The sequence below is a fragment of the Ailuropoda melanoleuca genome, chromosome X (genome assembly GCF_002007445.2).
Source record: "Ailuropoda melanoleuca isolate Jingjing chromosome X, ASM200744v2, whole genome shotgun sequence".
Classification (NCBI taxonomy): Eukaryota; Metazoa; Chordata; class Mammalia; order Carnivora; family Ursidae; genus Ailuropoda; species Ailuropoda melanoleuca.
In genome coordinates, this window is record NC_048238.1 from 63,686,446 (window position 1) to 63,711,560 (window position 25,115).

Sequence of the window (25,115 nt, forward strand, 5' to 3'; positions counted from 1 at the left end):
CAATCCCAGGACCCCAAGACATGACCTCAGTTGAAATCAAAGTCAGATGCTTAACTGACTGAGCTACCCAGATGCCCCACAGCTTATTTCTTTTGAAATATTCCACCCAGATTATAAAAAATAATTTTGAATTTGAAATAGCTAATCTAAACTGGAATTAAGGACATTGTTGCTCAGAATGCAATTTGTTCTGTATGCTGAAAATTTACTCCATTTACTCTTGCAGGTAGTTAATGTACAGAAAAGAATTCTTGATAATGTAGGAAGATCAAAAGAAAAAATCAAGACTCCAAGTGGGTGGGAGTTACTATTGAATTCTCCATAAGCCATCCTGAATGGTATCTCCTCTCACAAAAAGACAGGAAAAATAGACCTGTATGGAGGCAAGTGAAGGTTCTATGTTATTATCACAAAGATCCTGTAATATTAAACATAAGGAATAGAATTCATTTAAACTGATATCTTCAGCTTATAAATATAGAGCCCGGGGGATCAGGTGATTTGCCCAAGATTGGAGAGATAATAATGGCAGTTCCAAATCTGATGTAATGCTTTCATGCCTCTATGCTCATTTTCATGGCTACTAAATGTTGAAAATAGCTTTCCATATGTTTTGGTACATTGATATGTTTCCCATACTTAAGGTACTTAAAATGTCTTCATGATTTTTCATTGCAGATATAATGGTTTTATCTTCAATTATATAAAAAATGAAAATGGAAAGTTCAAATGAATTATTTGATTTAGAAAACATGACCCCAATGCTTTCCTTTCAGACAGTTGTGTGCTGGTAAATGTTTAACAACTGGCTGGAGATTAGCATGAAAGTAGAGCCCTGATTTGTGGTATTTGCTGATTTCCACCATGGCCTATTTCAAGCTACCAACATGAGATACTCAATGAGAAGTTAGGAAGTAACACACACAATTGATGCTTGCGAGCTAGTATGGTTGGTTCAAGCACATCACTGCTCTCAGAGCACACATGACAGACTGGGGATCTAATTCAGGTTCTTTTTATCTCACTTGGGTCCTTATTTTCAGTTTATGTACGTATATACACACTCATACATACAGTCAAGACTCCTGGATTTCATATTTTTGTCTGTATTCTCTTCAAACCCCAATATTCATTGCTTTGGTAATAGATACTATTTCTCCATATAGTGAAAGTGTTGTTTTGAGTTCCAGATGCTTATTCATAGGAGGATGTAAACCTTAACATTAATTAGTGCCTTTCAGGAGGAGAAAAACAACAACAAAAGAAAAGGAATTCCCCCAAAATACAAGCAGCAAGATGGGCAAAATCCCAATGCTTTTGATTTTGACTTGAGGTCCTAAATAATGTGACATACTTCCTTTAGGAACATCCTTTATTCATAACCCACATTCCAACTCACTCCTTCAAGGAATGAAATTGTAAAAAAAAATTCTGTTTAAAGTAGAAATCTTGAAAAATAAACCATAAACTTCCAGTGTAATGTTTCGACAGAGAATGGAAACATCTAGTATTCATTGCAATTAATCTGGAACACAATTTACTTAGATTTTTTGTAGTATTCTTAGTCAGAGGTAATTAACTACCAATTTTAGAGCACCAACAATTGCAGTGTTAATGTATAATTAGCAAAAGGGAAACACCTGTAGTGTGGAGGAAGCTACTCCAAGATTAGACTGTACACATTCAGGTTGTAACAAAGGAAAAATTAAATGAGCATACTATTTATCTTCATGGAAAATATAGTTGCCGAGTTGTTAGATAGCTCCAACTCGTGGGAAGTACAAGCAGTAAGTAACCTTTTGCAAGTGTATTTCATTACTGGCTTTTTACCAATAAATTCCAATGAGGAATGTTTGCGTGTTTTCCTGTTCTTTGAGTACAAAGGGAGGCTGGGTGTGCTTGGGATGGTTAGATTATCACACCTTCAGTTTAATATGTCATGCTTTGCACTCGACTTGTTACCTTTCACCCCAAAAATTGGCTTTGCCACCTTCACCAAATTCTCTTCTTCACTGGCCTTCCTGTATTCAAGTGGAGATTATTTTAAATCCTTCCTTAACACATTTCCTTTGCTGCCACTTTCACATTTATAATTATTCTTTTACAAAAGGATAAAAAGATTTATAATGATTATTCTTGGCAACAGGCCTAAGGTGAAACCCTGTTGTATTTAATGTGTAAATTATAATGTGTGCAGTTGTAAAGATAGGTTTGTGAAATGCTCATGTAACTACAGGAATTTAAAGGAAGCTGCCAGAGAGTTTGTACACTTCAGTGGCTAATAGTCACTGAAAATCATCTCATAATATTTTCTATCTGAAGGGTCAATGAAGAGTTTTAAGTTAAACACAATGACAAACTTTCTGGAAGGCAGAAAGATAAAGGATACAATAGCCTCTCAGCAGAGGTTTAGGGAAATTCAAAACCTCTTCCTTTTTTACTATTATTTTGATGCTTATTTGGAATGATTAATTTTCCTGTGACTTAATGTAAATTGAGAATTAAATAGAAGACTGTGTTACCTTCCTGAAATTGCTTCCCCAGTTTTTAAGCTAAACTTGTGGATGGCTTTTCTCTAAGTGCATTTGAAGCAGAATCAATCTTTTCACCTAAATAGGAAACTAAGGAAAAACATTTTTCAGTTTTTGTTCTGCCAGTTTTCAAAAATGTTTCCTTTCTAAATTTAGATTGCAAAAATATTCAGTGTGCAGCTCTCTTGTTGCACTAATTGGTAAGCCTGCCAACTGTTAATTTTAATATTTTAAAACAGTTCTGGGAGAGTTCAGGAGAAAAATCGACCTATTTGAATCTTATTTCTACCTCCAAAGTTTCAAAGGAAACTCAAAATCCTTACATGGCACAGTACAAAGTATTCTGGCAAAAATATTAAAAATAATTCTCTTACCCTCCTTCTATCCCTGCCTTCTTCCTTCCTTCCTTCCTAGTTGATGTTCACTTTGTACCAAGAACTGTTAGGCACAAACATGCAATACCTATACAGTAAGATACAGTCTCCAACAACAAGAAATTTAGAGTCCAGACAAGTAGCTATTGTCTATTTACTTCTAAGTTTTTACAATAGGCATAGTGGAACAAACTCCTCACCTAACTGTGGTGCTGAGATGAATTTAATTTACATTCCTGCGATACCTAAAAGGATGAAATTGCTGTACGCATGCAGGAAATGTCTTTCTGCTCTGGTAATGGAAGGACTGTTAGAGTTAGGGTCATCACTAGCTCTTTCAGGAGGTAGATGTCACAGTGCTCTGAGTATGCGCCATTGATGGGGTTGAATTGCCAAAAGTGTTTAAGAATTTTAATCTTCCATGGTTTTGACCTTGATATTTTTTTTTCTCAAAAAGGAAAAATAACAGGTTTTTACCGCTTAGGGCAGGTTTTTAATTGTATTTAGCAATTATATAATGGGAGCATGTTAGTTGGATTGGTCTTAGAAAAAGTTATCAGTGATGAAAAACTTTTAATTTTAGGGTACAAAGGTTTATTTCTATCTACGTTCTCCTGCCTCGAGGGGATGTTGCTTAACAGCATATTTGTTACTATTTAACCTGCTAAGCCAGAAAATAGCATTTCCTCAAAGCACAGAATAAATAACACCCAGAAAGTCCAAAGACAAAGAGTACATACACTGTGAGATTCTTTCACGGAAACTATTTCTTTAAAATAATTATAATATTAATATAAGAATAATGGACTAGATAAAGGCATGATACAAAGAAAAAGCAAAAGCACAGAATAAATACATACAATTATTTCTCACTTTTAAATACAATTCCCTCATCTAAACTTTGAAAAGGTTTTTAAACTTTCTTAAAGCCTTTCCCCCCTTATATGTTGGGATATATTTTGTGATATCAAGTATTAAACAGTGAACATTAAAGCAAGTATATGTTCATTTTCTCACAGTAAAACTCTGGTTTTCCACATTGAGCTGTATCAGGACGTTTTCTAACCTTGAACTGTGCTGTGGATTTAGCCATCAGGAATGTGTCCACAACAGAATATCTATTCTTTTTTTTTTAATAATTTTTATTTTGTTATATTAGTCACCATACAGTACATCCCCAGTTTTTGATGCAATGTTCCATGATTCATTATTTGAGTATAACACCCAGTGCACCATGCAATACGTGCCCTTTTTAATACCCACCACTGGCCTATCCCAATCACATACCCCCACACCCTCTGAAGCCCAAAGTTCGTTTCCCAGAGTCCATAGACTCTCATAGATCATTCCCCCTTCTGTTTATACCCCCTCATTCTTCCCTTCCTTCTCTTACCGATCTCGCTGCTATTCCTTATGTTCCAAAAATGAGTGAAACCGTATGATAATTGTCTTTCTCTGCTTGACTTATGTCACTTAACATTGTCTCCTCCAGTCCTGTCCATGTTGCTACAAATGTTGTGAAATCGTTCTTTCTGAAGGCAGAGTAATATTCCATTGTATATATGGACCACATCTTCTTAATCCAGTCATATGTTGAAGGGCATCTCGACTCCTTCCACAATTTAGCTATTGTGGACAATGCTGCTATGAACATTGGGGTGCATATGGCCCTTCTCTTCACTAGGTCTGGATCTTTGGGGTAAATACCCAGGAGTGCAATTGCTGGATCATAGGGTAGCTCTATTTTTAACTTTTTGAGGGACCTCCACACTGTTTTCCAAAGAGGCTGTACCAACTTGCATTCCCACCAACAGTGTAAGAGGGATCCCCTTTCTCCACATCCTCTCCAACATTTGTTGTTTCCTGCCCTGTCAATTTTTGCCATTCTAACTGGAGTAAGGTGGTATCTCAAGCTGGTTTTGATTAGAATTTCCCTGATGGCTAATGATTTTGAACATTTTTTCATGTGTCTGTTAGCCATTTGTATGTCTTCCTTGGAAAAGTGGCTGTTCATATCTTCTGCCCATTTTTTGATTTAATAATGTGTTTCACGTGTATTGAGTTTGAGAAGTTCTTTGTAGATCTTAGATACTAGTCTTTAATCTGTATTGTCAATGCAAATATCTTCTCCCATCCCGTGGGCTGCCTCTTAGATTTTTTGACTGTTTCCTTGGCTGTGCAGAAGGTTTTTATCTTGATAAAGTCCCACAAGTTCATTTTTTCTATTGTTTCTCTTCCCTTTGGAGATGTGTCATAAAAAAGCTGCTGTGGCCAATGAAGAGGTTGCAGCCTATATTCTCCTCTAGGATTTTGATGGATTCCTGTCTCACATTGAGGTCTTTCAACCATTTGGAGTTTATCTTTGTGTATGGTATGAGAGAGTGGACAAGTTTCATTCTTTTGCACATCGCTGTCCAATTTTCCCAGCACCATTTACTGAACAGACTGTCTTTTGTCCACTGGATGTTTTTTCCTGCTTTGTCAAAGTTTAGTTGTCCATAGAGCCGAGGGTCTATTTCTGGGTTCTCTATTCTGTTCCATTGGTCTATGTGTCTGTTTTTGTGTCAGTACCATGCTGTCTTTGTGATCATAGTTGTAGTATAGCTTGAAGTCCGGCAACGTGATGCCCCCAGCTTTGTTTTTCCTTTTCAACAATTCCTTGGAGATTTAGGGTCTTTTCTGGTTCCACACAAATTTAAGGGCTGATTGTTCCAATTCTTTGAAAAATGCCATTGGTATTTTGATCGGGATGGCATTGAAAGTGTAGATTGCTCTGGGTAGCATAGACATTTTAACTATGTTAATTCTTCTGATCCATGAGCATGGAATATTTTTCCATCTTTTTGCATCTTCTTCAGTGTCTTTCAAGAGTGATTTGTAGTTTCTAGAATATAGATCCTTTACATCTCTGGTTAAGTTATTTCCGAGAAAATGTATGATTTTTGGTGCTATTGTAAATGGAATGGATTCCCTAATTTCTTTTTCTTCAGTCTCATTGTTCGTGTATAGAAATGCAACTGATTTCTGAGCATTGATTTTGTATCCCGCCACATTACTGAATTGTTCTATAAGGTCTAGTAGTTTGGGGGTGGAGCCTTTTGGGTTTTCTATATAGAGAATCATGTCATCTGCGAAGAGAGACAGTTTGACTTCTTCTTTGCTGATTTGGATACCTTTGATCCCTTTTTGTCTTCTGATTGCTGTTGCAAGGACTTCTAGTACTATGTTGAATAATAATGGTGAGAGTGGGCATCCTTGTCCTGTTCCTGATCTTAAGGGAAAGGCTTTCAGCTTTTCCCCATTGAGAATGATATTGGCTGTAGGCTTTTCACAGATGGTTTTTATGAAATTGAGGAATGTACCCTCTATCCCTATACTCTAAAGGGTTTTAATCAGGAAAGGATGCTGTATTTGTCAAATGGTTTTTCTGCATCAATTGAGAGGATCATATGGTTCTTGACTCTTTTCTTGTTGATATGATCTATCACACTGTTTGATTTGTGAATGTTGAACCACCTTGCATTCCAGGGATGAATGCCACTTGGTCTTGATCGGTAATCCTTTTAATATCCTGTTGGATCCTATTAGCTAGGATCTTGTTGAGAATTTTGGCACCCATATTCATCAGGGAAATCAGTCTGTAATTCTCCTTTTGGATGGGGTGTTTGCCTCATTTGGGGATCAAGGTAATACTGGCCTTATAGAATGAGTTTGGTAGTTGTCCTTCTGTTTCTATTTTTTGAAATAGCTTCAGGAGATTAGGTATTATTTCTTCTCTGAATGTTTGGTAGAATACCCCGGAGAATCCGTCAGGCCCTGGACTCTTGTTTTCCGGGATGTTTTTGATCACTGCTTAAATCTCTTCATAATTAATCAGTCTGTTTAAATAATCAATTTCTTCCTCTTTCAGTCTTGGTAGTGTATAGGTTTCCAGGAAGGCATCCATTTCTTCCAGGTTGTTTAATTTATTGGCATAAAGCTGTTGATAAAAGTTCCTAATGATCCTTCCTATTTCATTGGTGATGGTTGTGACCTCTTCCCTTTCATTCATAATTTTATTAATATGTGTCCTATCTCTATTCTTTTAAATAAGTCTTGCCAGTGGCTTATCGATCTTATTTGTTCTTCCAAAGAACTAGCTTCTAGTTCTGTTGATCTGTTCTACTGTGGTCCTGGTTTTTAACTCGTTGATCTCTGCCCTAATCCTTATCACCTGCCTTCTCATGCATGGGTTAGGCCTGTTCTTCTGTTCCAGCTCCAGCTTCTTGAGGTGGGAATATAATAACTGCATTTTCTATTTTTCCATTCTTTGAGTGAGGGTTAGATGGCTATGTATTTTCCCCTTAGGACTGCCTTTGCAGTATCCCATAGGTTTTGGACCAATGTGTTCTCATTCTCCTTGGTCTCCAAAAATCGTTTAAACTGATTTTTAATTTCCTGGTTTGCCCACTCATTCTTGTGCAGGATGCTTCTTAGTTTCCAAGTGTTTGAGTTTCTTCCAAATTTTTCCTTGTGATTGAGTTCCAGTTTCAAAGCATTGTGGTCTGAGAATATGCAGTGAATAATCTCAATATTTTGGTATTGGTGGAGACCTGTTTCGTGACCCAGTATAAGGTCTATTCTGGAGAAAGTTCCATGTGCATTAGAAAAGAATGAGTATTCTGTTGTTCTGGGTGTAGTGTTCTGTATATACCTATGAGGTCTATCTGGTCCAGTATGGCATTCAAAGCTATTGTTTCTTTATTTTCGGCTTAGGTGATCTGTCTATTGCTGAAAGTAGAGTGTTTAAGTCCCCTACTATTAACGAATTATTATCTCTATATCTCTTTATGCTGGTTAAGAGTTGGCTTGTGTATGTAGATGCTGCCATGTTGGGGGCATAAATATTTATAATTGTTATATCCACTTGTTGGATACATCCTTTAAGAATAATATAGTGTCCTTCTGTATCTGTATCTACAGTCTTTAGTTTAAAATCTAATCTGTCTGATATGAGAATTGCTACCCCAGCTTTCTTTTGAGGTCCGTTGGCATGGAAAATGGTTTTCCATCCCTTCACTTTCAGTCTGGATGTATCTTTAGGTTCAAGATGAGTCTCTTGTAGGCAGCAAATGGATGGGTCATGTCTTTTGATCCAATCTGCAACCCCGTGGAATTTTATGGGAGTATTTAGGCCATTCTCATTGAGAGTGATTACTGAGAGATATAATTTTAATGATGTCATGTTGCCTGTGAAGTCTTTGTTTCTTTAGATCATAAATTTCTGCTCTGTATCACTCTTGGGGCCTTTTTACTTTTATAGAACGCCCCTTAATATCTCATGTAGGGCTGGTTTCGTGGGTGCAAATTCAGTTAGTTTCTTCTGATTCTGGAAGGTCTTTATCTCCCATCAATTCTGAATGACAGACTTGCTGGATAAAGGATCCTTGGCTTCATGTTCTTCTCAGATAGAGCTTTGAAAATACCCTGCCATCCCTTCCTAGCATGCCAGGTCTCTGTAGACAGGTCTGACCTTATTTTGATATTTTTCCCTCTATATGTAAGGAGTTTCTTTCCCCTGGCTGCTTTCTTTCTTTCTTTTTTTTTTAAAGATTTTATTTATTCGACAGAGATAGAGACAGCCAGCGAGAGAGGGAACACAAGCAGGGGGAGTGGGAGAGGAAGAAGTAGGCTCATAACAGAGGAGCCTGATGTGGGGCTCGATCCCATAACACCGGGATCACGCCCTGAGCCGAAGGCAGATGTTTAACCACTGTGCCACCCCCTGGCCGTTTCAAGACTGTATCCTTGGGTCTAATATTTGTGAATTGTACTATGACGTGACATGGTGTAGGTCTGTTCTCATTGATCTTGGGAGGGGTCCTCTCTGCCTCTTGAACATGAATGCTTGTTTCCTTTGCCAGATTAGGGAAGTTCTCTGCTACAATTTGTTCAAATATCTCTTCTAGACCTCTCTCTTTCTCCACCCCCTCAGGGATGCCAATAATTCTGACATTGGAATGTTTCATTGAGTCAGTAATCTCCCATAATCTACATTCTTGAGATTGTATTTTTTTGAGCCTGGTTTCTGTTTTAACGTTCTCTTCTACCATCCCATCCTCCAATTCACTAATTCTTTCTTCTGCCTCATTTACCCTGACCATCAGAGTATCTAGTTTAGACTGCATTTGATTCATAGCATTTTTAATTTCTGCCAGATTCGCTCTCATTTCTGCCCTTAAAGATTCTATACTCGTTAATATTTTCGTTGATATTTTTTTCAAGCCTACATATCATCTTGACCATTGTTACTCTGAACTCCATTTCTGACAATTTGGTTATATCCATATCCATCAGGTCTGTGGCAGAGGCCACAGACTCATTATCTTTTCTTTGCTGGGGGGATTTCTCCTCCTTGTCATTCTGATGAGGATAGGTTGTGGGGATGCCCAGAGCCCAAATTATTGACCAGGCTCTAGGCAGTGTGCGATTGTTCTATAAGGAACTTAGAGATGTGGGCTTCTTGATTTTTCAGCCTGCCTTCTCAGGGAGGGGCCTGCCGTGCTGATATTCAGGCAGCCCTGTTTGGGTAGAGTCTCCCTGTCCCCTGTGAGGGGGGATGGGAATGGGCACAATGTGAGCTGGTATTTCCGGGCTTTTGTTCTCTGGTGGCTTTCCCTGGTGGTTTTCTGTGACTCTTCTGAGAGTCAGAGCAGCAATGGCCATATCCTAGCCTCTGTCTCAGAACAGAGACATCGCAGTCCGCTCTCCACTGAGCTCTCTGGGCCTCTTTAACTCTGTTTCTGTCGGTGCTGCCAAAAACCCTGCAGCATCTCAGGTTGTGTGCCCCATAGCCGGTGTCCTAGCCCTCACTTCCAGGGCTGGCACGTCTCTGTCCTTTTTGCTTCTAACACTGCCAGCCACTCCCGGTTCCCGTGCGCTCTCCCGACGTCCCTGTTTCAGTATGGTTCGTGTGCTCCCGAGCTCCAGGTATCAGTCCGGTTCCAGCGAGTGTTCCAGACCTCCGGTTTTCAGTCTGGTCATGCCCGGGTTCCCGGGCTCAAGGTCTCAGTCTGCTCTCTCATGGGTGTTGGTCTGGGAGTCTGGCTGCCTCCCCAGTGCAGGTGGCTACTGCTTCCCAGTGCCCGAGCACGGAGGCTCCCTCCCCCTTCTGTTTATCTTCTGATGTCTGTGGGCAGATTCGCGGCTCCCCGCTTAGTGCCTTAATATTCAGCACTGGAGATGTTCATTTGTAGAGATCCAGATGTATATTCCTGCATCTCAGGCTGATTCCGTGGGTGTTCAGGATGGTCTGGTACATATCCAGCTCGACTCAGGGGACCAGGTGAGAAGGGGTCCCTTACTCCTCTGCCATCTTTTCTCCTCCTTGCAAAAAGTGGTCGCTTTTCTGTTCATAAATTTTCTGCTACTCTTTTCTTCGTTCTCCAGTTGCGTTCATAGGTATTCAGAATGGTATGGTAGCTCTCTAGCTGAATTCCTGGGACCAGACGAACTTTAGGTCTCCTGTTCCTCCGCCATCTTGGAACGCAACCCCCAGCATATCTTCTTAAAGGTTTGTACAATATTTGAATCTAAAGATAACATATGGATAAGCTTGTTTCTGTCCTGATTAGTTTTCTGCCATTTGTCCTGATTAATTTTCTACTATCAATGTTTTGCATATGGAAGAAGTTTTGTGATTCAGGAACATGCCATATGGTTTGAATTTTTTCCCCACTGACACTAGGAATTAATGCAGAAGCAAAAAATCCCAGAAGCTTAAGCAGTAGGACAAATCCTGCTTGAAAGAAAATGTAAGAAGAAAGGAAGATTTTCTGATATTTCTCCTTCTGCAGGCTTGGTTTCCTCATCCTCAAATCACACTGTCAATTCTACCTCTTGCTGGGAAGTCCTCCTGCCTCCCACTGTTCCCAACTCCTTTATAACAAAGATGAATCCTTGAATTACAGTCTGCTGATTGGCATCCTGTTGCTAGGAAACTGAAATGAATGTATCATATTTCATAATAAAAATGCCTCCTACCCATCTTTGAGAAGACATGCACAATGAGTTGAGGCCCCATGTGGAATAGGCCTGTGCTGACCTCCCACCTCTCCTTTCCTCTGCTCCCTACTGGGGTCATTGTGAGATAACAGTTGTCCTTAATATTGGTCACTCTCTGGCCATACACAGGGCTGTCTGTGGCCTGACTTAGGGTTCTGTGCATGGATAAGGTTGGGAGAGTGACCATCTGTAGGGGGCTCAGTCTATGATCAGGATTGGCAGGATGTTCTCTTCACAACTAAATTTCAATACACAGCCTAGGACTGGGATTAGGGTTTGGGTTGTTGTGAAGTCCTATTAGGGAGAGAAAAGAAAAAAATGGCCATTAGGGTATTGACAATTGAATTATATTATAATAAAAATGATCTACCTTAAGAAAAAAAACAAAACAAAAGGTTTGCCCTTTTTGCAACCTAGTCTTGTTCCTAGTAGGAACTATAGGATCAACTCATTATCAGTAGTATCAAAGAGATTCTTACCTGAAATGGAGACCCACATTAGTTGTAGGTGTTATTAATTTCATTTCCCTCAGAAAGTGGTAAACCATTCCAGTGGGAATCAAATGTACTCATAAGGGAATATTAAAAAGCAGACTGTCAATTTGCAAATTACATTGATTTAATTTTTCTATGGTTAAAGTCATAGGTTATAGGTTTGGGGAAAATACCATGTTTTTAGGAAAACGTTCTCTCTTATAGGGAAGAGGGGAAGCTAGAGGGAAATAAGAAAATAATCTTTGCCAGCTGTCAGATTTGGCAATTTTGTTTGCTTGAAGAGAGTGAGGAATGAGGATGTTTTTGAGGAATTAAATAATGAAAGCGATCATGTTTTTTACTTAGAACAGCTAAAAAAAGGCTAAAACTGCTTCAGGGATACTCCACTAAGAACATTGTCAAAGTAATTGTATGATTCAATGCACCACTACTATATAAAATGAGAATCTATTTATATTGGAAAATTCTGCTCACACATTGTTCACACATTGGCTGTTTCTTTTCTCTTCTTGCACATTATTTAATTATGGAGGGTTTTAGAGAAAAGAATTTCTAATTCCTCATAATTCCTTGAATCAAATCATTTCAGTACCCATTTAACATATGACGAAACTGAAGCAGAGAAAGGTTGAGCTTCTCAGAGTCACAAACTGAATTCACAGTACATTGCTGGCCTATCAAATTGTGCTGCCTTGTGGAAACCATGATTTGGGGAGGAAAAATGACTTTTTGGAAAAGTGTGTTAATCTGTAACCAGGCAGCTGTGTCTCAAGATTTACTTGTTGCATTTGAATCTACCCAAATTTACCTGATTTCAATATGAAAGTGAAGGAGGGCAGGGAACTTTATGAGACCATCTAGTTAGTCATAAGCATGTCTATGGCCATGGCAACCTTAAAGCTCTTCATGACCACTTATTAAAATCTAGCAGTTTATACATGATCGTGCCACAATCTACAACAAAAAGAAATTAGAATTCAATTCTCTATTTCTTAGTGAACTGCTCTGATCTATTGTTTCTTTGATAAAGATTGTCTTATTATTTCAAAGCAGTAAAGATATGTGGGGCAAAGTTTTTTGTGGGGAGGGGAAATGCCTAAAAAATGTTTTTCTGTCAAAGTAAGGAATGGGGAAGGGAAAATAATGAGAAAAAAATCTATGGGTAAACATGTAGTACAGTTGCCTTAAGAAAAATTAGAATTGTGAAATTAAAACATAAAGCTTGAATTCTGCCTTAGAAGTAAGGACTTTTTGGGATATAAATTAAGTGTGTGGTAGGAGATGGTTGGGAGAGTTGGTAATTCTTTTAGTACTAGCATTCAGATGAGAATACTACTTTTCTAATATGTAAACTGCAGGGTGTATCTCTTTGGATAGAATTTTTTTGGCATTCAAAATGATTTCTGTGGAAATTTTAACTATTAATAACTGCAAGAATAGTAACAACACTCCCTAAATTTGTATAGCATGTAAAAAATTGTGGTAAAATACATTTTAGTACCATATTAACCATTTTTAAGTGTATAATACGATCGTGTTAACTATATTACATTGCTGTCAACAGATTTATAGAACTTTTACATCTTGCAAAACTGAAACTCCATACCTATTGACTTACTCCCCATACCCCATCTCCCACTCCTACCCTGGCCCCGGGAAAACACATTTCTACTTTCTATTTCTATAAGTTTACTACTATATATACTTCATATAGGTAGAACTATTCAATATTTGTCTTTTTATGACTGCCTTATTTCTCATAGCATAATGTCCTCAAGGTTCATCCATGTTGCAGTGTCTGTCAGAATTTTCTTCCTTTTAAGTTGTATAGCACTTTTAACTTTTTAAACCAGTGTTCATGTATCTATTGACTAATTACACACAACTATCAGGTGAGGATAATACTATGGCATTATGCACACATTTTATTATTTTTTGGGTAATTTTCCATAGAATCAATACAGAAACTTAATGTAACTTCAAATATGAGCTAAAACAGTTGAGAAAGTGGAAAACTATGCACACTTTGAAGTTAATGAATTATCTGCATTAGACCAGAAATGTAACATGGCTCTAATGATCAGATTCAGAGATTATTTAGTTTACATCTCTAATCTTAAAGTGAGAAAGTACATCTAGAATAGTCATGTAATTTGCTTGAGGTCACATGTCTCAATAATGACAGAACTGGTGTACTAGTTTTTTTTTAAGATTTTGTTTATTTATTTATTTATTTACTTATTTTTTGAGTGAGAGAGAGAGAGAGAAAGAATGAGCTGGGAGAGCAGCAGAGGGAAAGAGAGAAGCAGATTCCCCATCGAGCAGGGAGCCCGACGTGGGGCTCAATCCCAAGACTCCAGGATCATGACCTGAGCCAAAGACAGACGCTTAATGACTGAGCCACCCAGGCGCCCCTTTGTGTACTAGTTCTCTGTTGTATAACCAATTGCTTCAAATTTAGCACCTGAAAACAACACCCATTTATTATCTCATAGTTCTCCATATCAGAAGTCTGAAGAGGCTTGAGTGGGTTCTCATAGTTTTGGAAGATTGAAATCAAGGTGCTGAGAGGCTGGGCTCTTAATCTGGAAGATCTGGGGAAGAATCTACTCACGTTGGTGTTTTTGGCAGAATCTAGTTCAATTGTAGGATTTGCATACCTGTTTCCTTGCTGGCTGTCAGCCCAGGATTGCATTTGTCTTCTAGAAGCTACTTGCATTCCTTGATACATGGCTTTTTCTATCTTCAAACCAGCAATGGTATGTTCTCTGACTTCCTTTCTGTTTTTAAAGGATTGGGCCCATCTAATCTCTTCTATTAACTCAAGTCAACTTGTTAGTTAATCACGTGCAAAATCCCTTTTGCCGTGTAATTGTAATGACCTCAGGTGTAATATATTCACAGTTCTAGTGATTATGGCTGGAAATCTTGGGGTGGAGGAGAATTTTAGAATTCTGCGTACCACAACTGGAATTAGAACTCAGATTTAACTTTTAGAGCTTTCCACCGCATCTGACTGAATATCTAAGATTGTTTAAATTATTTTTATTTTAGTATGAGTTGCTAATATTTATCCATGCAAAATTAAAAAAAATTAAATCAGCAAGGAAACTGGTGCCTGTGTTTATCAATTGCATATGTTCTTCCATGCCATATCCCTAACCATAGAGACTAATGCAGTCAGGTTAATAGTGATTGTATTCCTAAAGGTCTTGCTCAACTTCCTAAGCTCTCCTGAGTGGTGATATTAAGGTCATGCTCCTGTATTTTCTGATTGACATTCAAATCTGAAATGTTAACTATTGAGATCATCATAGGATTACACACAGACTGTGACAGTAACTAATGGGACTTCATTTGCCAGACATGAAAGACAGTATTTCGGTTATTTGAAACAGGTTCCCTAATGCTGGTACTAAAGTGCCCTTTGTTATAACCATTAAAGAAAACCTATAAATGATGTTACAAAGTAAAAGTGAGTGGCCTTTTAGAAAAGCAGCAGCAGTTACAGCAGGTTATACTGAAGCCTTCCCAAGGCAGTGGAACTTAACAAAGCATGTCTTCAAGGAACTCTGATACCTTGAAAATGTTTTACAATGAAAGGGTTTTAAGGTCAGATACTATGCTTAGCAGACAGTGAATCAACTCTTCCAGCCAGAATAGAAGACTCATTTAAGAAGTAATCGGAGAAAGGAAAGAAATATATATTAGGGGAAATTGCCAGACTAAGGCATTTAGACTTTGTTTGGTATGCAGTCAGGAAGTATTGAAGGTTCTAAAGCAAAAGATGACATAATGAAAGGGATGTTTCACCAAAATTCACAGGACAGTTTACATAGATAGAATGAATTGGAACAATGAAGCAAACTGTTAAAAATAGCCTGAGCACGAAGTGATGAAGGCCTGAATTAGGGTGTTAGCAATAGGTGGAGATGGAAATCTGCAACACATTACAATGGAGGAAACATATTGGAGACTGAAAATTAAGGGAGAAGAAGAGGGAGAATCAAAATTGCCCTCAAGTTTATAGTTTCGGCAATCAGCAGGAGAGCACACCTGTACTGATGACAAAACAAGAGAAGGGAGGAATGGAGAGTGGGATTTGGGGAGGTGTAGTTGAATTTGAAATGCTAATGGAATGTATCCAAATGTGAATGTTAACTTATCCATTCTCTTAATATCAGAAGTTTTGCACAGTGATACAATCTTTGAATTCAAGAATGCCTTAAAAAAAACCTTGTATCTGACAGTGATATGATACTCTTTAGAAGGGGAAATGTTTATTTAATTTGATTTACTCTAAGATTTACTAAAGTGCATTGATTTCACTAAAGTTAATAGGAATTACACAAGCAGAACAAAAAGAGGCCACTAAGAATTCAAGTCATACACGAGCATTTCTGTTATACGATCTTTGTTAATTATACTAAAACTTTCATTAGAATTCAGTCAATTTATGACAAAAAGTAAACTTGTTTAAAGGTGCTAACAACCAGACCTGGAGCACATTTAATTTAAATAGGGAGCAGAGTCAAGTAAATGAAGTATAAAATAGCTTCACAGTTATACTTTCTATCAAGTGAGTAGTCAACCATTAAATTGTCTATTACATCAGATTTTTTTTATTGAAGGAAAAACAGAAACTCAGCATTAACAAGGGAATTAAACATTATAATTTAAGATAATAGATACAAATAATTCAATTTATCACAGCTATAAGATTAATGCGTTAACAGATTGCTCTATATGATCCCCAATATTGTAATGTGTGACCCATTAACAAGTAGAGGTTTTTCTTCATCCCTTGAACACCCTTAGGTTAAAGATAATTTCCTTAACTTCCCAAACTCTAATGGAATGTTGGTGTATGATGATTTTAACATATCCAAATTTGAGTTTTGGATTGCCTATAAGAACAGAAAAAGGTATACCTGAAACTATTATGTATCAACTACACTAAAACAAACAAACAAACAAACAAAAAACCCTGAAAAAACTGAAAAAAAAGAGTAAATGGTAATGGAATATAAATGGTCTTTCTTCTGGTGTGTTGTTTTGTTCTTTGTATTGATAGCTCCTAGAGACATGATGAGCCACACTTTAAGTTCCCATGATCCAAGCGCCGATTGATGCCCCACTTAACATAAGCACCATTTTATGAGAGTCACCATAGTGACCAGGTTCTAGTTATCAGCTTGAACAATTTCATATATGATTAATGTTAATTGCCCATTTTTCATGGGTGACTTTCTCCCAGTTGCTGAATTAGTTGCTGCTGCCTTTGATCTGGTTGGGAATACAATCCAGTGCAATAGTTAGACAAATTATCAGTTTGCCAACACTGAGAGAAGATGGATTCAGACTGCTGTGAGGTCAGAGTTTGTTTCTCTTCATAAACAATAAAAGGTCAGGTAGAGTTTAACTACCACTGGCATCCTTGAAATGTTGAAATAAATGTCAGGCCTAAGAGATTATTATTAATCCATGATGCAATTAAAAGTTTTACTGTCCTGGCAAAAAGATTCTTATTTAATTTAAAAAGCACATTGAAAGTCAGAGCAGTTCTCTCACAGGTAAACAACAGCTTCAAAGCTAATGTCATTCTTGGCTTCTAATGTGAGTGAAAAAGTGATGCATTCAGAGATTATCCCAGGGGATTTTAAATATCAGTGATAACGATGAAAAGTGAATCCCAGGTCATTGCTACAGGTCCCACTTCAGGAATCCAATTGCAGTGATCTTACAAGTGACTGCTAACACCACCCTAACAGCCACTATATCTTCAGCAATTTGCTCCGCTTGTTCCAGAACGTTACAAGTATTTCTTTAAAAGTAGTAAGCCAAGCTTTTTTTCATTGAAGAGGATGACATGACTTGTGATCCCTCACCAAATCTTGTACTCACCATATTATTGGTATTAACTATCCTGAAGGCTCTTGTCATCACTAATTTATTAACAAGACTTTTATTCTTTGAAAAACAAGATCACTCACTTTACTCAGTTGCTTATTCCTTGATTCATATACAAATGGCTGCTAACATGAGGTAAAAATAACTCCAACAATGAAATTTCATAATCTTAATGAACTAAGTACTAGCTACTTTATCTATTACAACATGTAATAGATATATCATGGAATGTGTCATATCTTATTGATACCAGAAGACCTACTGAATTTCCCTCTTAGGGAACTACCAACTCTATAAAGTTTATAAACTGTGAGGTAATGCTCTGATGGTAATCCACTTCAACTGCAGAAATATGAAATACTGTAGATATGTATTTCAGGTTGGTTTATTCTTTTACCTCAGGAAGCTGACTTATTTCTTCTAAAGATGTTTACAGAATGAAGGGGGAAATACATATCAAGATAAATTATCTTAAAAAATGACCTGGACCCAGACAAAATCTTGATTTTTTTGGTATAATCTCCCTACTAACTACCCATTAATTAGGTGTAACCACTTAATGTTGATTCTATAAGCTGAAGCTCTTAAAGATTTAGCTGAGTTATTTTAATAAAAGTTTTGCTATTTATTGGGTTGTTTGCCTTGTACCTTAACAACTTCTGTTTATGGTGTTCATGGATGATACATCCACTGAGTCATTTGGTTGGGAGATTTTTTTTAAAGCTGTTTTATTTTACAGAGTGCAAATAATTCTGTAATTAAACAGAAAACAAATAACTGCCAACAAGCAATTTTCATTCAATTAAAGAGTAATTACATGGTTGTTTCCTGTAAAATAAAGCGTTACTGAAATCAGTAACACAATCAATATTTCAGCAGAGATAGGATGCTGCAATGATGGACCTTTCAACCTATGCTGATTAAATTGTCATCCAAATAACAGTTTTCTAGTTAAATCACCACATGTTTATTTGTCTTGATTAATATGTAAATATCTGCTTGATGCTAATAAAGCTTTTAAAGATAAGAAGTATAGCAGAATCATCTGTTAAGAATGATCTTCTCCAACTTTCTGCAGTGTCCTCCATAGTCTTGCATCATGTTAAGCTTGTGTTCTTTGAAAAGAAATGCAGGTGTTAAGGAGGGCATGAGATGTGATGAGCACTGGGTGTTATATGCAACTGATGAATTACTGAGCACTACATCTGAAACTAATGATGTATTATATGTTAGTTAATTGAATTTAAATAAAAAAAAAGCAGGAACTTTAGTGCTAGGAGTGCCTTACTAGAGAGGATCATTAGGTCTAAAGGCAAAAATAAAGCTGTCTACCATTAGTATGTAACTTTATTGATTACAAAGCACTTTTAGAAATTTGATTCTAATTAATTTATTCTAGGGATCCAAGTATTCTTTCCAAGAATAGAAACAAAGGCATCTGAATATGGTTTTAGCTCACTGATAAATTTAAACAAGTTTGGATATCATACAATCACACCCACTAAAGAGTTAATCAAAATTTTAAACAGGTCAGACAGACATCTCTATCCCTAGACCATAAGCTCCTCAAAGATAGAAGCTGTTTTAGGTATTCACAGTATATCAATAAACAAAGAGACCAAAACCACTGCCTTTGTTAAGCTTCCATTTTAACCTCTATAACCCTTATATATAGTACCATGTCAAACACACATTGGTTGGGCACCTAGAGCATGTTTGCTTACTGGATGATGAAGTGTTTACTGGATGATCAAATAAGTGATATTGTCACTACATATGCATAACTCCAGGGACCTTTAGTCCTTGAGTGGTTCTTGAAGTGGCATAAGATAAGTGGCATCTACCCTTCTTTAACCTTGTACATAGTCAGATTCAAGTGGATCATATTTAGAAGCTCCTATAATTATTGTGGAGTCCTAGACTTAAAAATGATTACCTGATGATTAAATGATGCAACCACCTTGGTATTCATGTAGTCAAGGAGAATAGAACAATTTAAGGAATATCTGGAAACTGTAGCAACAGTGAAATATTTCCTATTCAGTGAGTTAATTAAGCATTTACTGGGCCCCACTGTGTGTAGATACCATGAGAATTTCTCAGGATGCAGTGATAAACCAGAGATCTATATATAGCCTTCACAGAGCATACATTCTTGTTGGGGAGACTCAATTAATCATACCAACCAACAAACTGAAAAAGATGTTAGGTTGAGAATATGGTCCTCTTGGTTTATAACATATGTAGTAAATACTACCAAGCCGTTAATAACATAAGCCGTGATTTTTCCAATATAAATCTGATGGTGGGAGATTTTACCAATTTTTTTTAAATCTTGGAATTTAAGGTAGAACCACCTGAGAAACATCTAATGCCTCTCAAACCTGAGTCGGCTCATTGGAAAAAAGCTACTTCAAATTGTGAGATTGGCCAAGAAGTTTGGAACAAATCTAGTTAAACTTGAAAGATTTCAAAGTTCACTGTCAACACCTGGCTCATTATATGGAAATAGAAGGAGCATCAGGCTGCTTAGTCCTGGAGGCAGTCTGAAAGTGATGGTGAGCATGAAGACAGCACTGAAATGTTTAGTAATGTTAGTAGGCTTGTGTTCTGACACATGAAAAGACAAAGAAGCACTTAGAAAGTACAGATTTGGTGAAGATTATTTTACTTCGAATGACTGGATATACACTGATGAACATTGTTCAGTGATCTTGGGATCCTTTAGGGCATTTGAAGTAAATAGCTCTTTTCTTATCATTTCCTTAACAGAGGAAGCCATAAAACAAGGTAAGGGCAAACAGGATAACAATACTGAATTAAGTAAAATAAGTTATGACTCAGAATCGAGTAGAAAGAAGGAGAGGAGTCAGTTTATAAAATTGAAACATTGAATGAGAAAAACAGAATCTTTCATGCTAGACTGATATACAATATTGATGTACAATGAAAGAAAATAACACCAGCACAGTGTATGAAAAATGAATTAGGCAATGGTACCTCTGTGCAAGGTTGCTAGAAGTTGTCTTCATTTAAGAAGTCGAGTTTGTCTTACATTGATAGAGCACTTTGCTACTGCAAAATTGATAGAGTAAGGTTTAACTTAAAATTTTTTGGGAACCAAAAGTCATTTTTGGAAATGTTCTCTATCTGAACCTTGTATGTTTTTGTGGCTTGGGCTATTTAATACAGTGTTTCAGTATTTTGTCAAAAGCCCAATCAGTCAGCTTTTAAACTGCATTTTTACTAAAAAACAATAGAAATATCTTAGGCAACATTAGAAAGTAATATTTGAAATATATTGGATGACTTGAGAATAACTTGATCCTAATGTTCAATGACATAATTCTCTTTATTGTGGTGACAGCATCCAATGATGTATTCAGTACACTAACTGTATTAGAGTCATGGAAGCCAGATACTGACTTTCTATTTTATTATTTTATGGATTAACATTTGCAACTGCAATTCCTGAACTGCTCACACTAGGGTGAAGAATGTGCAAATGGAATAGATCAGATAAATGCTATAAGTTTATCCTCAGCTCATCAGTTAAAAACACTAATAAATCTCTGAGAAAAGACAGTCTAGATAGCAAAAGTGGCAGGTTTTGTTAGTACAGCCACTCCAAGAGAGTGCACTGCTGGTTATATAGCCTGTTTTAAATAATAGGTAAATTTTAAAAATCTACTGAGAGTGGGGGTCCTTTGTTCCTGGTGGTCTCCTGGCAGCTGTGGAAATGCTAAAAAAAAATCACATCTTATTCTCCATCTCTTAGCTCTTTACCCCTTTAACTCTCTGCACAGAGACTTAATCACGTCACATTCTATACAATCTGAATTCTGTTGAGTCACTATCTCAGGTCTCAGTATCATGCCTTAACACTTGGGATCAAACATAGTTTTAAGGGCAGGGGGTATAACTTTGAGTTTCTCACAACAAGTAAGCTGTATTGCAAAGTGCTGCCTTGAAAATGTAATCTAAACTAAAGATTAGTTTTTTATGGTTTTTAATGTTTGCCATAACTATGTTGAGAAATTTGGTAGAAAGGAAAGTATTGGTCTTTTGGTAATCAATGAAAATAGTCTTTAAATAAAATTCTATGACTCTTGGTAATTAAACAAGATTGAGGAGGCAAATATGGCAAGTGATGGTATTTCCAAAAAGAGTACATTTTTAACCTGATCTTTGTTTTTGTCTGTTTTTCAATAGTTCCAGGCCTGGCAGGCCTCCTAAGCGTTCTTTGGGAGTGTTGCAGGACAATGCTCGCCTTCTGCCGCATTCAGTCCCCGGCCTTTTATCACCAGGACTTATCACTCCAACAGGTAATAAAATCCATCTGATGATCAGCCTTGTCTGTTCATGCTGCCCAGCATTAGAAATAAACTAATATTGATCTAACTGCCTTGTCCTTCAGAGCTTTTCAAGCTGTACTAGAGGTTACAGTATTGAATTTTTAAAGTATTCTTGAAAACAGTTTTGTTACTCTAGTGACTCACATCAAATGGACATGACTCTTTTAAAAAATTGTCATTTCCTTGCAGGAAATCCCATTCGAGGCCTTATTGTATGTATATTTCTGTGTTCTGGGGGCAGGGATGAGGGGTACTAGCCAAACCAGCCTTGTCTCAAAGCCTTCTATAGAATGCAGCACATCTACTTACTTACATGTTTCAGTAATATATATTTTTCTTTGTTTTTAAGGTTTTTGAGCATCTGTGTATCTTGTCCAGTTTTAATCTAGGTTAAAAAGTAGAAAGAAGATGTACCCTTGGTAGAGAAGCCTTATGATTAGAAAAGAACATCCAAATGGTCATTGTCTTAATAATTCAGTGTTTATCAACAACATGATAAACAGTGCTCCCCTAAAAATACCAGTTTCTTACTTTAGCATTGCACTTTTTAATTCTCTATGAAAGAATTTAAAAGTGCATGAAATGCTTAAAAATAAGCTTAATATTTCTCTAACTAAACCTTTAAAAATTATTAAAGTTGTTACATGGTAAAAAATGAAAAAAATTTAATGACAATGAGATTTTTATACCTTTCGTTATACAAAATTTTATAAAGAATCTGCTGTATATGGTATTATGTCTAAGGTAATGAAAAATTGTATGAGTAGCAGTCCTTGTCAACATAGAACTAGAGTGAAGGACATGTAACCTAATAATTGCACTAAAGTGTGATACAGACTGTAATAAAAGTACATACCAGGTGCTGTAAGATCACAGAGATGGGAGCAACTAAGTCAGTTTGGTAAGTTGGGTAATACAGAGAAAGATGAAAACTTTCAAACTATGTTTTATAGACTGAATGTCAGATAGGAGGAGACTCAGTGAAAAACATTCTAGGCAGAGAGAAGACTACAGACAGATAAACACTAGTGAGAAAGAGCCCAGTGTGTTAGGGGGAATATCAATTAAGTTGAAGAGACAAGAGCAGATATTTGAGGTGGGAGACTCATAGGCAATATGTTTAGAATAGAAAGTGTGGTGAAAAGCCAACTTGTGAAGCTAACTTTTTATTTATCAGGGTTAGAAGGTTAGTATTTTCCCTATAGACCAGTGGTTTCCAAAGTGTCTTTCAAGGACTTTCCTTACCTGCTGATGTGGAGTTTGAGAAGTATTTCCAGATTCCCCATTTCTGCTTCAAAATTTTATATAACCTATAGTACTTTAATTTTTTTTAATACTGTATGGGGTGCCTAGGTGGCTCAGTCTGTTAAGCATCTGCCTTCAGTTTAGGTCATGATCTTGGGGTTCCGGGATTGAGCCCCACATCAGGAGGCTTGCTTCTACCTCTCCCTCTGGCCCTCCACCTGCTCATGCTCTCTCTCTTTCACTCTCTCTATCTCGAATAAACAAAAAAAAATCTTTAAAAAATAAAAGTAAAAAAAAAACCTGCTGTAGGTAAAAAGAACCACTGTTAAGGCTTTGGGGTTTAGAAAATGATTTTTTAGACTAAGTATTTATAAACAAATTCTGATACAAGAATAAAGCAGTCTTGTGCATATAAAATAATTCTGAGGGGATAATAGAGCTGGAAATATATCTTGGTGCTCAATAGACGATAATCTATTTCTTAACTTATAAAATACATTGACAGAGCCTAGAAATAGTACCATGTAAATAATCAGATCCATGTCCTGATTTTGAGGGAATGTGTAAATGAAAGAAAAAAGGATTTTAAAACTACCTTGAAGGTAATGTACTCTTGAGTAAACTTTAGTACCTTATCTATTGAGGAAAATCTGTAATATTTAAATTTGTATTATATACCAGGCATGGGTGCTAAGTGGTTTGTTGTTGTTGTTGTTGTTTTTAGTTAACATATAGTGTAGTGTTAGTTTCAGGGGTAGAATTTAGTGATAACATAATTTGCATATAATACCCAGTGCTCATTGCAATAAATGCCCTCCTTAATGCCTATCACCCAGTTACCCCATCCCCCCACACAGCTGCCCTCCAGCAACCCTTATTGTTAAGAGTCTCTTATGGTTTGCCTCCCTCTCTGTTTTTATCCTATTGTATATGCACTTCATTTAATCTTCATTGTAGACTTATGGATATTGTCTTCATTTTTCAAGTGAGCAATTTATGGCTCTGTGAGTTTAAATTAATTCCATAAGGCTACAGAGCAATTGAATGGCAGAACAGGGTTTCAAATCCAGGTCTTCTGAACTCCAGAGCCCATACTCTTTCTTCATCATCACGATGTCTTATAGTACATGTAAGAACCCAGTTTGAGGCTTTCTCCTCCTCCTAATTTACTTGGCTTATATATTTCACCTTCCTTGGTGCCTCCTTCCTTGGGTTAGGGACTTGGCCTTCCCTCCTACGGCTTGAATTTATCCCAGTGAGAGACATCGAAAGAAAAATCCTCAAACCAAAATCTTAACCCTTTGCTTGTGCCTAGAATGAGATGATAGAGATAGATAAGGTATTGAATGGGGAAAAGCATGAGCACTTCTGTCTAAAAGACAGAAAGTAGAAAAAACATTAAACAGGAGGAGGAGGAATATGCCCAGCTTTATAGTAATTCCTCTCCTTAATTTACATGAACTTATTTTACATGCCCAAGAATATCCTACTCGCCTATAGTCAAATGTAAGAAAAAAAATGCTCTGTAAAACCAGGTGGAAATAATTCTGGGATTATGCATTATTTTGGATTAGACATACCACTTCACTCCTCCATTCACAAAGATAATTGAGAATCAATTCTCAATTTAGTTATCAGAAAGTTTCATATTTGACATTGTACTTACTAAGCATTTCAAACCTAACTTTCATTAATTTCATTTTGAATATTTTTTAAGAATTCAGTTGTTATATTTTTTAGGTTTTTATTCAAATTCCAGTTGATTTTTTTTGTTCCAAATTTTTATTTAAGATTTTATTTATTTATTTATTTATTTATTTATTTATTTATTTATTTACTTGAGAAAGAGAGAGAGCCTGAGTGGCAGGCGTGGCAGAGGGTGAGGGAGAGAGAGAATCACTCAAGCAGGCTCAGCACTGAGTGTGGAGACTGACTCAGGGCTTGATCCCATGGCCCTGAGATCACAACCTGAGCCCAAACCAAGAGCCGGATGCTTAACTGACTGAGCCAACCAGGCACCCCTAAAGTTTTTATTTAAATTCCAGGTAGTTACATACAGCCTAATATTAGTTTCAGGTATAGAATTTAGTGGTTCATCACTTACATACATCGCCTATTGCTTATCACAACCAGTTGATATTTCTAATATAGTCTTTACGGGTT

At 36.8% G+C, this 25,115-nt stretch overlaps 1 protein-coding gene across 4 annotated transcripts in view; it reads left to right on the plus strand.

Moving 5' to 3' along the window:
* The window catches only part of DACH2 (dachshund family transcription factor 2), a 798,780-nt gene that overhangs the window by 339,217 nt on the left and 434,448 nt on the right, over positions 1-25,115 (plus strand). For all 4 annotated transcript variants that reach the window (XM_034649505.1, XM_034649504.1, XM_034649507.1 and 1 more), the window contains exon 3: positions 21,565-21,677. In XM_034649505.1, coding sequence (XP_034505396.1) covers positions 21,565-21,677 — 113 coding nt within the window. The remainder of the gene's footprint in view (positions 1-21,564; positions 21,678-25,115) is intronic.